This window comes from Dermacentor silvarum, chromosome 10 (genome assembly GCF_013339745.2).
Source record: "Dermacentor silvarum isolate Dsil-2018 chromosome 10, BIME_Dsil_1.4, whole genome shotgun sequence".
NCBI lineage: Eukaryota > Metazoa > Arthropoda > Arachnida > Ixodida > Ixodidae > Dermacentor > Dermacentor silvarum.
The window spans coordinates 110,684,438-110,701,698 of record NC_051163.1 but is presented as its reverse complement, the minus strand read 5'-3'; the positions used below and the strand labels follow the sequence as shown (position 1 = coordinate 110,701,698).

General features: G+C 43.8%; 1 protein-coding gene across 1 annotated transcript in view; it reads right to left on the bottom strand.

Moving 5' to 3' along the window:
* Positions 1-17,042, bottom strand: part of LOC119466476 (RPII140-upstream gene protein) — a 28,018-nt gene extending 10,976 nt beyond the window's left edge. Inside the window, exons 1-4 of the mRNA XM_037726990.2 lie at positions 16,657-17,042; positions 14,509-14,668; positions 11,954-12,042; positions 6,844-6,911 (exon numbers count right to left, since the gene is read on the bottom strand). Coding sequence (XP_037582918.1) covers positions 6,844-6,911; positions 11,954-12,042; positions 14,509-14,668; positions 16,657-16,799 — 460 coding nt within the window. The 5' untranslated portion in view covers positions 16,800-17,042. The remainder of the gene's footprint in view (positions 1-6,843; positions 6,912-11,953; positions 12,043-14,508; positions 14,669-16,656) is intronic.
* Between the last annotated feature and the right edge of the window lie 219 nt (positions 17,043-17,261).

The following is a 17,261-nucleotide window of genomic DNA, read 5'->3' as shown; positions in this document are numbered from 1 at the left end:
AACCTCGATGATACGATTCTGCGTAATACATTTTTGGGATGATATGGTTTTTTTTTTCTTTTCACGATAATACAATTTGGTTGGATATTACGTTGGATGATACGATTTTCGGATAATACGCTTTATTTTCCAGTTCCCGTGAAGATCGTATCAACGCGATTCCACTGCAGATGAAAAGAAAATTTACTCCCTCCGGCATATCAAATACACTAGTATGGGCTCTACATTTGGTTTTAAATCAGTGCTTAAATCAGAGTTTTTAAGCATCAAATGCAGTGGATCAAAAATGATGCGTAGGGCTTTGTGGGGTTAACCACGTTCATGTAACACCATGGGAACGGCATCAAACTTTAAGGCATTAAGTAGTTAAGGTCATTTTTTTTTGGACGCATGAGGCACAGGTATGAGCAATTAATTTCAATTTCTTACAAATAAAAGCTTCATTTAGTGCACACATCCTGTTGATCACTAACCACAGCACTGAAAATGCATCTAGCATTGACATCCATGCCGGACATTTACAATAGTCTCACACCCAGCAAATATCAATTTCGGTAAAATTTTGATATTGATACGATCTCGTCAAAAAAATTTTTCAAATTCGCTGTTTATCAAGACTGGCCTTATTTTTGTGTTTCAGTCTCTCAAAGTTTGGCAATCAAGATAGCTGAATAAAAGGCCTCAAACCCTTTCAAGCCATGTTTTGTGGATTTTCGTTCTAAGGTCCATTTCTGTGTATTCTTATGAGAATAAACTCCATTGTCATTGTCAAAAAGACCTCACAGGCAATTAAACAACAGCCGGCATCTATTAATGACTTCTAACATTGCTGAGGACATGTGTTGTTACTAAACAGGCACCAGGGTCTGCCCAGTTCCTGAAAGAAAAATAAACTCAGCAGTTCTCATGATTCACATGTACAACTGTAATGCACTCGCATTATGAGATCCTATCATTGAATGGTTACCTATCAACATTCAAATGATTCTTTTCCTATGCCACGATCCCTGTGAGTTATGATATAATCGACTGCTACTGTCTACGAGTCTACATCACCGATGACCAATGGAAATGCAACAGCACGACTAGTGCTTTTTGTTTGTTCCTCTTACACTCGCCAACCGGTAAGTCAGATTGCTGGACGCGCATGAATTTGGGTGCGACCTGGTCAGTCTGCATTTCAACTGCTATCGTGCTGTCGCTACAGATCAAAGAAAGCACAGCCGATGCATGCACCGCATTTCAGTTCCCTGACAACTTAAATGCCAGCTGCAAAAAAATTTTACTTATGCTACTTCGGTTATAAATGAGCAGTATATACTGCTGAAGCAATCTTGGCGAATTGCTGGGCTGGTTGGTAATTGTCTAATTTCCTTTAGGCCTTTACATATGATGCCTTTACATAGCACTGAAGCAGACGACACATGCAGCTGGTGAGTGGCAGGTATGATGTTAAGTTCCAGCATATTGCCTCTGAGATTTTTAGCGCATAGGGGGAGCTCAAAGGCAACAGCCAATCTTGGAGGTCAAGCTTGGGAGCACGTTTTTAGTCGTGCGTCACTTCCAGCGAGCGGTAATGGCGATGTTTTTTTTTTTTCTTTCTTTTCAGTTTCGGTATAGAAGACATCTATACCAAGCCTTTCGTGACCAAGCCTTTCGTGACACATCCACTAGCATTTCAAACATAATACTATTTTGCACTGAGGCAGCTCTATATATACGTTATCTGAAACTGAACTTTTTGTGCAGACCAAAATTTTGCCGCAGGTGGCCTTTAAACAGAGATCGAACATGCTCCAATAGCTGAATGGTTGTGCGATTCTCTGCGACGATCACTGTCTGTCACTTCCCTCGCTTTATAGCTGCCACTGTTGGTGCAGACATTGAGAGTGGAGTTGGCACCACTCGAAGCTGCACGGTGATTCTGAGCTAAAAAAATTTGTAGTACAGTCAAACCCACTTATAACGTTTACGATATAACGATCTATCGGTTATAAGACCTGCATTTCAGTGCGTTCATGATATTTTGACCCTGCCTATTGAAACGGCTTTCAGATATAACGAATGATTTTCTTTTTTAATCACCGTACTGTTACGGTGAACGCATCAAACCCGGTCACTGTAAAAAGAGGGCGCCCGTGAAGTAGCAAAGCACGGAAGTGTGCCCACCGCTCCAGTCCAAATGCGACAATGATACGGCCTTCGATATGAGCGAGCGACCGCCGCGCGTGGGTTTCAGAAGCTGCAAAGAAGGTCACTCACTTTCAACGCACACCTCTAGAGAGGAGGCGAACAGCATAAACAGCAGTAAAGGGCTATTGGAGTTTTGGTGGCAGAAAAGTAGGGAGACCAATAACATCAGAGGCGTACAAAAACAAAATTCCCAATAACGGTTCAGAAATTTTGATGCTAAGGTTTTTTTTTGCTGTAAAAAAAAGGGGGAGGGGGAGGGATACGTAATAAATTAGGCACAATAAGAAAAAAAGCTTGGTGGTGCAACCCACTGCCCCGTTTTTAAGGGGACGCTCATACTATCCATCCAAACAGCATATCGCATGCGCCAGTGCGATACTGGATGCCACGACAGCGGCGCTTTCATTTTTGTGCAACTGTCCGTCCGGCACCACATGCATTACGCCTATTTCAACGATTTGGAACAATCATCTATGTCCTTCCATTATGGGAGTGGCCACTCAAGCGTTCCTGTCGTTACTGTCGATATTCACGTAGTCCAAGTCGGCGAGAACGCTGGACCACAGGCCGCCGCCATGCAATGTTGCAAAGGATCGGTAGTTACTACACTGTTATCAGGAGATCACGGTTCGATGACGCTTTGTTTCCACATTGCCGATTGCTGATAACTGTCCGCAGTGACGTTCTACTATTCGAACAACGCATTTTTTCCCCACCCGAAGCGATACCGTAATTTTACGGCTCTTGTGTGGCTGACGTGCAGTCGTAATGCCGAGACCACGATGTTCGAGGCCTTCGCAGGATGGCGGCATGCCACCGTAGTTGCCGAAGTTCGGGCTTCCTGCCAACTAGAATGCTTCGCTCTCTTTTGCAGAATACAGCCGTGTCAACTGGCAGTAAAACTTATCACAAGCTCTCGAATAAAAAATGGCAGCTGCGCTTACAGTTTCAAAATGACAGAGGATTGGAACAGGGCGCCATTTTGAAAGAGCTATACGGCGATGCCTTTTGTTCTTTTGCAGCGAGGTGTGGAAACGCACTGAGAACAAAAATGACACTGAAAACTTGGTTTTTGAACCAAAATGCTGCCGAATTGTAATTGCTGATGCCTGCTTCAGTGTGCTTAATTTTTTAGCATTTTTAAGGACGAATCAATATAAACCAACTACTGCTATGACAACCATTTTTCGGGGAATTATCGAGTTCATTATAAACGGGTTAGACTGTAGTAGTAATAAATGAAGTCTACCTGGACCGTGCCGCTATTTCAAATATTAACAAGCACTGGACACACAGAACCTGCAGAACAAACCACAAACACAGCCTTTACAACTTAGCAGCTTCATTCTTCTTGCATTTTGGGTGCATCGGTAAGTACTGGCTTGACTAACCTTCTCTAGTTACGGATTCCAGGAGGCGCCAGCAACGTGGCCAATGACTATGCAGGTGATGTATCAAAACCAAAACATAACTATTTCTGCTCGACTCTGTGGCCAAATCACATATGGTCGTGCAGGCAGAGTTCAAATTATTAAACAGTGTGCTGTAAGGTGTCCAAAATTCAGATCGTCCTTGTACACTACAGCTTTGGGACAAGTGACAGTGCCGCAAAGCTGTCCAAATAATTGCTTATGTCCAAACTATCAGTGAGCAACTGCATACCACAAACATGCACCCACTACTATGAACACACCACAAAATTAACATATCAGGGTGTCTACTATGTTGGCATTTTCAAGCTCCCTGATTGTTCCAAGCTTTCCTTCACTGTTTATGAAAATTCCCTGGCAGTCTATGACACTAGCGCTTTAGGTGCAAGAAAAGAAAAATGGTGGTGCCAGCTGCAAATTTTGAACTACTACCAGAAGGCTGTAAGTCAGTTCAAATGCACTATCAGAGTCAATTAAATCTTATGCAGCCACTGTAAGTACCAAATTTCCCTGACTCAAAGCAATCGAGGTGAAAATTCCCTGTTTTCCCCCTGAAAATTCCAGGCTTTCCCTAATGGCAGACACCCCCCATACCTACTGATACACACATACATGTAATTTAAGCAAACCACAGATAGAGGCTTATTACAACCCCTTTAACATAACAAAGTAGCCGAAGAGCAATGCCCAATCCAGCGTGGCCATCGCACACCCGTTGCCACTTTTTAGGTCACCTGCCCCTTTATGTTGCACCATTCCACTGCTCCTACTTCGGTGCTCCATCGCTTCGCCAGTTGCTCCACCAAGGATATACAAGGGTGTACCCGAAAACAACCGAAAAGTTTTCAAGCTGAATAAATTGTTTCAGGTTTGTCAATCACATGAACTGTTGCGACTTTCCCTGAATGTGCGCCAGGCAGTGTGTCTCAGTTTTTAATTATTGATTTATTATTTCTGATAGCTTACATGTACCCATTAAATGTGTGGTCATTTTTATTAGTCTTTCCTTTTGTTGGCTTCTTCCTCGCTTCTTTTCTACATGTATTTTTTCGTAAAAGTCTCAGCATTTTATGGTGACTTTATGTAATAACGATTTCAGTGGTCATGTGGCCACAAACTGACACTAAGTGTCAATCTCTGATCCAGTAAGTGTCCAACAAAGGTACCTTTCTTTGCTGACAAATCCACAAACATTCGGTAACTCGACCACCATTACAACACTATGCTTTATCGGTTGATTCCATACAGGGTTTGTCTTAGAGTTAGCACTATTTTTTCTTATAAGTCAACAACATGTTAGTTTGTTTTGTGACAAAATTTCACCTCATTTGGCATACACAAAAGGACATGTACAATAGGAATCAGAATTTTTCTCTGGCCATGTTGACACATATAAACTACTTCAGGTTAGGTTTAGGGTTAATCACAAAACATATTTGCTGGTACACATCCAGAAATTTATCACATTATTGCCAAACATGGCTTGTACGCTTAGACTAAATGTCGACCACAAGATGGCCATCTTGTTCTAAATCTGCTGCACTCCTGAAACTTCTGCAGAATGTCCTACACTAACAGCGGGTACTGTTTTGTTGAAGGAACAAAGCATCCTTGTACAAGAAAAACATTCCAGTTATTTTCAGGTACACATCTCCCTCATACCTCCCTACATCACCAAATGCCAAGTTTCCATTTGTATAATGCTACTGTATTAAAACACCTGTAAGAACACATACTGTTCACCAATGTTCACAATCAGCTTAACCATATTAAAGCTTCTTACAAGGATTCATGTTCTTCAGTGGTAGCGTAATAGGCCCACCCACACTGGAGCCCTTGCAAGCATTAAGTTTTCTACAAAAAAAAAATCACCAGCTCTTCTCCTGTTGAGTAAATGGGGGTAAGCAAAGCCTGTCGTATGTGTACCTGACCTACTACTTTTCCTTCCTTTTCGTGCAACTTTTCCTTCTGTTGCGTTGTTCGATTCTCTGCTCGTCGCCGCTGTCACTTGCGTTCGATGTCTCGAGTTTGCTCAACATCGTGGTTAGCAGCATTCGCCTTCCATTGCTGCTTGAAATTCTTCGAAATTAAATTACTTCAAAATTAAATATGTCCGTTACGTAAGACAGTGAATGGCTCATACCCTCTAAAGCAATGGCTCATACCCCCGTAAATGGGGCTTCGCCATTATGACGACAGAAGAGAAGTGAACACTGGAATGATGAGCGGCAACGCTGCCAGCTGTGGAAGAAGACGACAATGACGAATGCAGGAGCAGTGGCACGAGCGCATGCCAAGCACAAGCCACCAAGGGGCGTCAACGAGCCAGCTGCGGAAGAAGACGACGACGCTCGAGCCAATCCTGATGGTGATACCACGTACGCGTACACCGACCCCGACACAAGTGAGCTAATACAAGCTTCGCTTAAAATCACTAGAAGAAACTGCAGTGCTAGCGTCTACGGGAACTGCAAGCATGGTGGTCCAGCCAACACAGGAATGACGGGCTTTGTACACGGATTTGCCTACTATTGGTACTTGTGGCTTCAAATGTGGCTTTGTGACTTAGCAAATTGATCACTTTCAACAAACTATTACGTTATAAATGCAACAATTCGCAGTGATTATGCGTTGGCACAGAGAATCTTGTTGCCGTCTTCATTTGGAGAAATATAATTGCTTCGAAATATATATGCCAATAAAGGCACACAAAGCACAGTAAACAAATTCCAAAAGAGTGCTTGAAGCCACAAGTAAATAAATTAGACAAGTCCACGTGCAAGCTGTCATTCCCCCGGTAGTTGATCGATCACAGAACCAGAGTTCACTCTAGTAATTTTAGTAGGAAACGCTGTGCTTTCAAGCACACATTCTGCTCTAGTACAGTCAAACCTCGATATAACGAACATGAATGTAACAAATTATGGGATATAACAAAGCAAATATACATTTTTTTCCCCCAGTATCAGTGTGTAGTGAATATATGCTTATAACGAATATTGTATATAACTAATGTATTTTCGTGTCAGACCTGAATTCATTATAATGAGGTTTAACTGTACAATGATTGGCCTACACCAACTTTACACTCCTCGTGTGATTGCCCCATGTTACCAGCCCATGTACAGTGCGGTGTTGACCTTCAAAATGCTATTGCAATAAAATGAGCTGTGACAGCTACAGCCAGCTGTGCAGATGTTCTGAGAGAGGTCCCACTTACTTCCAGCAGCAACATGCTCGGTGATGCCAAATTTATTTCTGTACGTGAACCCTGCCACTGCAACGGTCCTGCAACAGAAAAAAATTAGCAGCACATTCATGAAAGGTGCACCCAGTGCACCTATGTAACAAGTATGACAGACTAAAGAAGTTTCAAGGCACAATAAGCAACCAATGGAAGGATGTCTCTCCCAGCCTACATCACACTAAGAATACTTTTCAATCAATCAAACAGTGAGCTCACAAAAACGAAAGAATATTTACAGAAACATTTGGACGAGTTATCTGTATGTCTAGTTATTAGTCTAATGTAATACACATGCTTACCGCATATGAGATAGGTGTATGAATGTAACTGTAATAATTGGGTTACTTATATGCAGGTATAAAATACGTTACAACTATGTAACTTTATTATCAGAAGAATAATATTGCATGTTGCAGTAGAAAACATGAAATATGTGTAACCATGGATTATAATATCCAACGTACAAAAGAAACCACCAAGTGCGTATTACATTCCCCATTACAAACGAAACTACAAACATTTCAGTATTTTGGCACTACCCCTTCAAATGCTACACAACTTTATTTGAGAAATGTAAATTTGCTGAAATTCCCAGATGTGTGAAGAGAAGCAGCATGCAACTGCTCCCAACCTATAGGATTCCCTAGCTAGCACACATCCTCATACAAAGATGGTTGAAACAGAAAAAAAAAACAGTGTAAATTATAACACGTCTTAGAAGTAACAGCTACGGCATGAAATTCACAGAGCCACATAGGTATACTGTTGCAAAAGATGGTGCAGGCACCAAGTTAGTTGAAGGAGTGCTGACATATTTCTGAAGTTGTAGAACCTTTTCTACACACTTCTTGAACAAAAGAATGACACTTGGCGGGTTTAGGGAGCTTGGGGGGAACACAAGATATCTTGATTTAAAACTAAATGTGGTGTACCCAGTGTCAGTGACGCTATCGTGACACAAAACAAAATTTGCTGATGTCACGTAGCAATAAACATAGGTACGACATCGCTGATCATTACAAAGTAAAAGCATGTACTATATCCAACTTACCCTTGGAATCTAAATGACAAGAAGCTTGCTAAAGTTAGTGAAGTAGCAGCACTAGCAGATGACACGAGCACAGCCTCTTCAGCTGTTAGCTGTCTGCATCACGAGGACTAAGGCAATGTGTGACACTTGTCGAGTGATCAATGCTAATGATATGCACAGAAGTCTTTTGATGTACAAGTCCCTCAGACTGGCATACATCTATGAAAGTTTCTTTGTCCCTTTCGTTCTTAGTGCCAATCTCCTGATAAAAAAAAACTGTGGCAGACTTGTGCGACCTTGCAGAATCACAACCTGATTGCCAGCAAAGCTGTTTATTTTGTGCAATTGCAATAAGAATTTCAGTTGCCTCTAATTAAATCACATACAGTCAAACCTCGTTAATACGTACCGGCTTGATGCGTAATTGCGGTTTAAACGTAGTTGCCAAGATTCCCCCACCCAGCCCCCATTGAACCCCATGTACTGGCTGACCGCTTAAGCCGTAGTCGCTCATTGCCCACCAAACGGTTAGTGCGTACTATTTTTGTTTCTTATCTACATGCGCAGGCACAAAATCGGCAAGATCTCATGTGCGCAGACGTTCGATTCTCGAGTTGCGACACCTGGACGACAGTCGCCAGCGATAGTGAACTTAAAACATGGCCGCCAGTACGTATTTCCTGCGCATACAGCTGTTGCCACCGACTTGACCTGAGGGAGCCTTCGGCTCCCCCTGGCCAGTTTCTCAGGACCAATTAAAGTTCTTGTCACCGTCATACAGCTGTTGCCGATTGCCGCGCACAAAAGCATGGCCTTCGAGATAGGTTCCCGGTAACACGGAGAAGCTGCCGTTAGGGGGTTCGAATTCGCTGTCGGCGTCGGATCCAATTCAAGTAGTAACCGCGCAGAAGCACATTTTATTGCGAAGCGCATTTGTGCCGTCACCGTGGACGTCGCTTTGAGGTTCCGTGTAAAGTCCAAACACGGCAACACCGTATCCGCGCGCCGTACGCTGCATGTGCGAGTGAAAGCTTGCGGGGGTCAGCCGACTCCATCTCGCGCGCACGAGGAAGAAAGGCAGGGCGGAAGCGTGCTTCCGCGCGAGGCACGGCGGGGGAGGCGAGAAAGGGAGGCGTTTACTGCGGCTGCCACCGCCGTATCTTGAAAGCAATCTGCGACATGGAGAAAGTGTGCACCCGCGCGGGTTAATCTTCAAAGCGAACTGCAGACGAAGTGCAACTAGTGCCGGTAGCTTCGTATGCACTGTGCTTTCGACAGTTCGTGTTGAAGCGAGAGACGGCCTCCGCACTCCAGCGTTTTGAGAGCGAATTACCGTGATCATCGAGCGAGATGGGTTCATGTTTACCTGTGCGCGCATTACACCGTGCTTGTTCATTTAGTTAGTAAGCGGGGCCTCACGGACAAACTGGCTCGCGGCCTTATCGAGTTCGAAGATGCTGTCGTCGCGGCGAGGCCGCCACGGCGGCAAGTGAAGATTACCAATTTTTTGCTGCCTACCCGTCTGAGTGCGTGTGTTTGAGGGCATCATGACGTAGTTCTTTTCCGGCCGGTAACTAGCCGCTAAACTGGCATTGGAGGTTAATTCGTACATCGTTTAGTGCGTACCTAAACATCGTTCCCGGCCAACTACGTATTAGCGAGGTTTGACTGTACTTTAAAATGGTGCCCGTAAATGACTGGCGTGTTGACAACTTTTGGCTACATTTATTGCTTTCGAGCACTTCTTAAGGAATTTTGCAAAGGCAGTAATTCATCCGAAGAGAAAGGAATATTTTAGGGGGTGATTTGTCTGGCTGTGACAGCAGTGCGATAGCTCCACGGTTTAGCGAGAAAATGCAGTTTTCGTGGCAGCACAGCAGATGACGCGGCAGGCACGTTCCCATCGTTAACACACTCTTCTAAGGGTGTGACGCACAAACAATACGACATCGTCCCATATTTGTAAGTTTTCCCAGATTTCAATCAATAATGTTAAGAAACAGAAGCGACAGACATTTTAGCACTAGTAATCGCTACGTACTGCTCTAATTATATGCCGCGCAGCTCTGTAACGAGCTACCAGTAGTAACCCTGAGCAGACGACTGCCGGTGCCACAAATTCACTCGCTCGCATTCGGTGTGCGTGCGCCTGTAGGTGACCTTGGGAGGCAAAGGTCGGCTTAGTTAGGGCGCGATGTGCTCCAACGAACAAACTGGCGTGGTTTTCTTTGCAGTTTGTAGGCCTTCTGTCTCTCTTGTTGCGGGCTTCCGCACTGCACCGGCGGTGCTGGTTTCTCAGAACATGTGCACATGTTTTTCACGTTGTTACAAAGGCGAGTGCTTTCCATCCATTCCATTTGAGAATGTGGCGTAAATATGTTGAGCTGAACTGCAGCAGTGGCTATGCATCATGCAAGCAAAAGGTCGTAAAACTGAATTCTATATGCTTAGGAGCACCTAAATATGCAACTTGTTGTACAGGCCGCAATTACCCCCACAACTGTGAATTTTGACTACGCACAAACCCACAACATGCCCCTTATGTTAGCTAAATATGAAGTTCGTATAAAGTAGAGTTCCATTGAGACGCTGAGAAACACGGCATAACATTATCATATAATGCTTTCAAGCACTTACTAAAAGAATCTTTTACAAAAGCTGTGTTCTATCCACATGCATTTGACTTCGAACACAAATTCGTCATAGTTTCCCCCCCCTCGTTTTCGCTAAATGTGATCTCGGTAGCGTTTGTAGTTTTACCAGGGCAGCATGTTTAATTTCGCGCCGCTCGTAAAATACAATGATGACACTCTGCAGCCCTTTCATATGTATTTTATTGTAAGAACTGCAATAAACCCATGCACTCCAAATTTTTACCACACATTACCCATAACGTGTCTGTTACTTTCGCCAATTATTAACAAGGTGCCTGCTTTAATTCAGCAGGGACATCAGAGAAACCAACTACGAACCACTTAGGATGGATGAAAATAGAGAAATAAAACTGGGGTTCAGTAATTATTTACAACACTTTAATTAGGCTGCTAACATGAAAGTTTTGTCACATATTAAACTTAACATTTGCCTTATTTTTACATAATTTGAAATTGCTGTCTTGCACAGCTGTTCTAGGACTTTTGCTTTCTAAAATGTCTGTAATTAGCCTACACTGTTTAAACAATTAACATTCGCCACTCCACAACTAGTTTCCCTCTTCAACAAAATATAAACACTGCGCCTCGCATATTTCACCTAAGAGCCTGAGGAAAACAACTACACGCCTCATATAAAGCATAAAAATTGGATGCAGACCAGTATTCAGTAACAGTTTTGTACGCACATATTTAAGCTACACACTTCAAACTTACGGTACAAGTCACATATAGAGTGGTCCCTATTTCCTAAGAATATGAAATTTTTCCCATTTATGGTCCTTCCAGGAATATGAAGTAGCTTTTTAAGCATTTCTTATAGCACCTCTAAACGGGTCAAAAACGATGGTTTAGTAATTTTCATTTAAGCCCTATTTGATGCATAAACTTCAAAATTTGCCTGCATATTGTCCATATTATTACCCACATTCACTTAAAATATAAACTTTGTGAATACTAATGTATTTTTTTTTTCAGAAAACTGTGAGAACTAGCAAATCGAAACCTCAATATAACTAGAAAGAGCAACCTCTCCTAGCTATGTGAAAAATTTGCTTAAATGGTTCTGCGTAGTTCAAAGTATAAGAGCGAGACATTTTAATGTGTACAAAAATGAACAACACACAAGTACTTATTTTCAGCTGTGAACCGTTATTGCAAACGAAGCGGTACAGGCAATAGCAAGTCACGTTTTCATCGGTATTCTTATCTGTGGTGCTCTTTTTTCCTTATTCCTCAATTGTTTGTTTCCATTTCCGCAACATGTATACATTGTGTGCGGTGAAGATTCCCAGTTGAAAGTCAGCAATTTTCCTTGTATGTACTTGAGCTTTGTCCCCGTCAAAAAGTCGCGCTATTATACTTTGAACCTTTCTCGGCTTCAGAATAACATTTCACTTACATGTAGAGCGATGAAAAGACCATCATCCTCCAGCCAAGTTTCCAGGCACCCCTGCCGAATTGCAGGAACATTGTATCTTGGAGCTCCCTCTGTAGAGAAAGAAATTAACGCGAACACCTACATTTTAATGAAAAAAAAAAGCAATGCCCAGAGTAACACGAGTAACACGTTGCAGTAACCCAGAGTCAAAAACATGCCTGCATCACGAAAACCGACGAAGATGAGGGTAACTGAGAATTCTGTACACAAGGAAACCAGGATGAGGAGCAATGGGAGAGTAGCAATAACAACGGTACAGCCTTAACCCGTTTACAAACAAAACAAAAGATCCGAGGACACCTAAGCACTTCTCAGGAGTTGTGAATGCCCAATTGAACGCCGCTGAGCGGTCCTTCGAGTTATGAACCCCTTGCGGGCAAGCGAGTGCGCTGAGACACTTGGTACGTTTTGATTTTGCCTTACCGAGGCACAGATAGAACACAGGCAAGACCTTGCGCAGACAAGGAATGCGCGGATAACACAGGCTTCTGAGAGCGAGAGTGACGTGCTGCCGTGGCGATGCTCTCTCCCCTCACGCAATACCTGGCATGCTATCACCGCAGCACGGGTCCTCTTTCGCCCACTCTGCTCCGGCAAGAACTTCATAGTATATAGCGTGACAAGTGTTATTAAGGGTTTACCCTAGCAGTGTTGTGGTTTAGGAGTATTGGGCAATGACTGTTTTGTGTGCAATGGTGATCTCGACGATGTGTACAGTGCAGTGAATTAGTGAAGTGAAGTGAAGTGGTGCGCGGGAAGGTACCCAGAGGTGCAAATGACAAAAATGGTGAAAGCCATCAAGGGCTAATGCTACAATGACGTGTGAAGACGGCGGACATATCCGGTACAAGGAAGAAGCAGTTTTTCACATGGAAAAACTCTTGAAGGTGGGCATATGTTATGAGCCACAAAATGAAGAAAGAAAAAGAAAAAGCAGAAGAAGAGAACAAGAAGACACGTGCAGTCGGTGACAGAAATAAAGAAAGAAGAAGTTAGAAAATCAGAGCGTCTCAAAGGAATACAACATGAATGCAAAAGAAGAAGCGCAAAAATGCACGCGCAGCTACGTGGCCAATGGGATAAGGGACACGTAGCCGAAGAGAGCAGCCCAGCTACGCTCTGGGACGACGAGGGGCAGAAGGAGCTGGAGGCCGAACAGGACGGGTGAATCGCGGAGACGGCGGCAACCTAATGGAAGCTGTGCTTCAGCTGCCGCGGCCACGACCCGCGAGCTGAGCGAACGCCCCATCGGAAGCCGCAGCTACGGGCTGACGGCGCTGCTTCCCGGATTCCCTGCGGCTACGATCCGCAGGCTTGCGGAGTTGACCGGGCGATCCAGGCGCCTTGGTCACCCCATCATCCTGACCTCCTGACCAGCTCAACCGAGGGCCGAACGTCGGAATCAGCGACGCCGACTCTACGACGCATCAGCGGGCCCAACAACGTGTCGCCGGAAGCAGCGACGACGACGTGACGTGGCCATGTCAAGGGACTTCATGTAAATATTATGAACTGTTTATACGTCGTGTGCGAGGACTTAAGTTAGTATTTGTAATTATCCAGCTTTGTATATAGTTTGTTGTGTTAGGGTTTGAATGTTGGTTTGATAACGCGTGTTTTCTTAATATTTGTATTTTTCTTGTGATCATGCCCCATAAAGGCTTTTCTTAACTCAAACGCTCCTTGCGTCGCGTTTACCACCCTGAGACCGTGACAATGTTGAAAGTGAAATTTCCAAATTGAATCAAATACGAAATTTAAAAAAAGAAGGTTCTTGAATACGGAATCAAATGCTGAATATTTTCTCATTGCCAAACAAGGTGAAATATAAATTTACGTGAAGTCTGTCTGGCAAGAAAGGCTTATTTATGTCATTTTATCTGCGTACGTGATGCCATCTAGAACTGGATGTCTGGTCAACTGAGGAGCTTGTATAATTAGAAACAATTTATTTCAGCACTGCAATTCTCCAAAGACCTTCTAACCCTCCATGTGCGTGCCGCACACGTGCGTTGATACCGCAACAGCCTGGTGGCACCAGCGCACCTCAAGAGCTCATATAATTGCTATTGCAAAAATTCACAGGGTCTCTTATGTTACCCTGAGATGACTTGAAGGCAAAAGCCCAAGTGCCGACACATTAAAGACGACACATGACATACACATGCCCCTTAATTTGCTTAGTCATCCCTCTTAATTCACTTAACTCGTCCTCTTAAATCGCTTAGTCATCAATCTTAATTCTATAGCCTTTAACTCGCCTGAGTCATCCACTTAATTCACTTAGTATGAGCCATGGAGGTATGAGCCATTGAAGATGATAGTTTTTGCACCTTTCATGTCATCAATGTGTTTTCGCTCAAGGACTTTGGAGGTCGACTGAACGATGACACATACAAGGCTTTCGCCTTAATAATGATCAAAATAATATGCATATTCTCACGGTGCATAACAAAACAATATATCTGCTCGATGTCACTACACTCACTGGGAACATGCACTGCTGGTACACCCACCGTTGCCTGTTTAGGGTTGAGGAAGGTGGTTCCTTGGTTCTTGCGTATGTAGTTTTCCCTTGCAGTCCTGGCATAGTTCCATCCACCGATAAGGGCCCCTGTGCACGCAGTGTATATACATGCCGACTGCACCAGGGACAGCTCTGGTCCAAAGCCACGACTGCACAAAAAATAAGTAAATGTGAACCCCTTGCACTTAAGCAGGAGGCTGTACTCCGTTTCATACACAGCAAGCAACATTACAAATGTTATATTCGCAGACAACTTTCTGTGGCAATGAAGCAAGAGCTTTGGAGGCAAAGCACGCACACAGAAGAGCACTCCTGAAAATAGTTCCTCGTTCTCACCTGCTTCAGTTTAAGCTGGGGAATCGAAAAAAAAATACTTACTTTTACAACAGCAAAATAAGAGAGTACACCACCGAGTGTTAAATTTGACCTCTTTTTTTTTTTTTCTGCTTTGTTCCTCCGCGTTTTGGCAAATGTGCAGGTGGAAGCTACACTGATTCAGTGTCTGCTCCCAGAATCCAGAAGCAATGTCAAGCTATGCAAGACTACTTTGCGCAGTAACACACGTGCAGACAGTTTCGCTTAATCACCACAGAAGGCAGTAGTCCGCGAGTATAGAGACTCCCTTTTGCAATAGTGCGTCAGATACTAAAGGTATGCGTCATGTAATATCGACGCAATATTATATTCTCGTACCTTTACATAGCAAGGTACTTTTTTTTTTTTTTTGTGGAAGATGCCACAGATACGAAATTATTGACCAGAAATGAAGGGTTTCAGCAACCAACGGCCACAGCACATCGCTTGTGCTTGTGACCATAAACATAGTATGTCACATACCGAATGCACATTGGTGCAAAAATAATGCTTGATTCGAAGTAACCTTACGTCCCTAAGTTGTACTTTCAATATATGATGTAGTTCTGTCGTCGAAATTGTTGCAGATAAAAAGAAAAAAGAAAATGCAATGTGAAACCCACTAAGTGAGACTTCTTTGACTGCACCATTTGCATTGCCTGCCAAGTATGAAATGGAGCATAAAGCAGTGAACGTTTTGCCAAGTTGGTGGTCATGATGGATTTTCTTACTTTGGCATGAAACATGGGACAATTACCTACAGATTAAATGTCTGTGGCGTGCATTGCATCGGTTGATCGCCATTTGTTCTTATTATCTGGTTTATATTACTAACTTCCTGGGTGCTTTTTATTTGTTGAGTGAGCAATGGTTGAACTCGTTTCATTTTTGAAAGCATGTGTGCATTGTTTCTTGTCCCGTGTTTGGAACTAAGGTAACACAAGTTATTATACAATGCAAGCTGGCACCCATGAAGCAGAAATAACTTCACAAAGCAAAGAGAAAAAAAAAAGAAAGAAAGAAACTGGGAAAACAAAGTATATCTGTAACGCTTATCACTTCTAAATAAATGGCTTTCCAAGGCATATTATGAAGTGTGAATTTCTTTAAACAGTAAGTAAAGTTACATTGTATAAAATAACAGTGCACATGTACTACAAGATTAGGAAAACGGCGGTGCATGCAAAACACTGCACGCCGAGACTGTTTCAGAGAAAGCAAGCAGACCAACACGTAATTATAACTATTTCTCAATAATATCACTTTGCTAGTCATCGGATTCACCGATTTCATGCTGTTGCACCCAATAACTCGATACACCACATTCAGTGACGTAAAGCCTACTGGGTACGCGTTCTGCTCCGGCTTGTTTCCGACCTCAGTATGATACTACGGAGCTCTGATCTGCATTACAGGCAGGAAGCACCGTCAAGAACTTAATCTAATATGTAGTGGTAATTAAAACGCAGCGCGTGGACGACAGTCGTGCAACTATGATGCCGAGCATCGAGAATTTGTGCACACGATTTCGTGCTGTCGAGTGTACGAAATCACAGAAGAGTTGAAAATTGAGCTAGTTGGTACACTTTGAAACTTCTTCGGAGTTTGAAAAAGTACGAAATCAATAAAGTACGAAATCAATAAACGAGCTGTGATCACTGCTGCATCCATCGCTGGCATCACTTGGTTCTCGCACACGTAAGTGATCATCGCAAAGTGTTTTCGCAAAGTGTTTTAACCGAAGAAGGCCCCCGTTTAAATAAACGTGTCCCAGCCTCCGCACCTCATATCGAACATCGCCTTCAAGCGGTCCATGCCGGTTTCGTTCGCCAGAATTCTGCTCTCTTGAAACGCCTCCGGACGAAACATCTCACTCCGGAGGCCCTCGGGAGCGCTGCTAATTTTCGAGTCGTCTCGGAGATTCATCGCGGTGACTGCTCAACCACAACACTCGGGATCAGCGGGCGCCCCTTCGGACAACGTCCACACAACAGTAACGCAAAGCACAGAAGTCAGCAGCTCTCGCGTACAAATCCAACACCGGTGCACGTAAGGTCGCTCTTCTGTAGCTGCGAGAAAAGTCACGGAGAAACGCTTATGAACTTGTGCATGACTTCGCCGGCGCCTCGTGTTATGTTAGCAGACGGCCGTTTAAATAGCACGGCCATAGAACAATGCCTCCTAAAAATAACTATGCCTGGGACGTGAGCCGGAGACGCGGCGCCCTACCCTTTCCGTTTTCCTCCTCTCCACATAGTACAACCCCTAGAGCCTCTCGCGGCGAACGCTTGCAACACACCTGCGGCGGCGGCGGCGGCGGCGGCGGCGCGTCGCCGTGCCATGGTAACTCGAGCAGACGACGCACGCCCGCCCTTGCCTACCGTGACC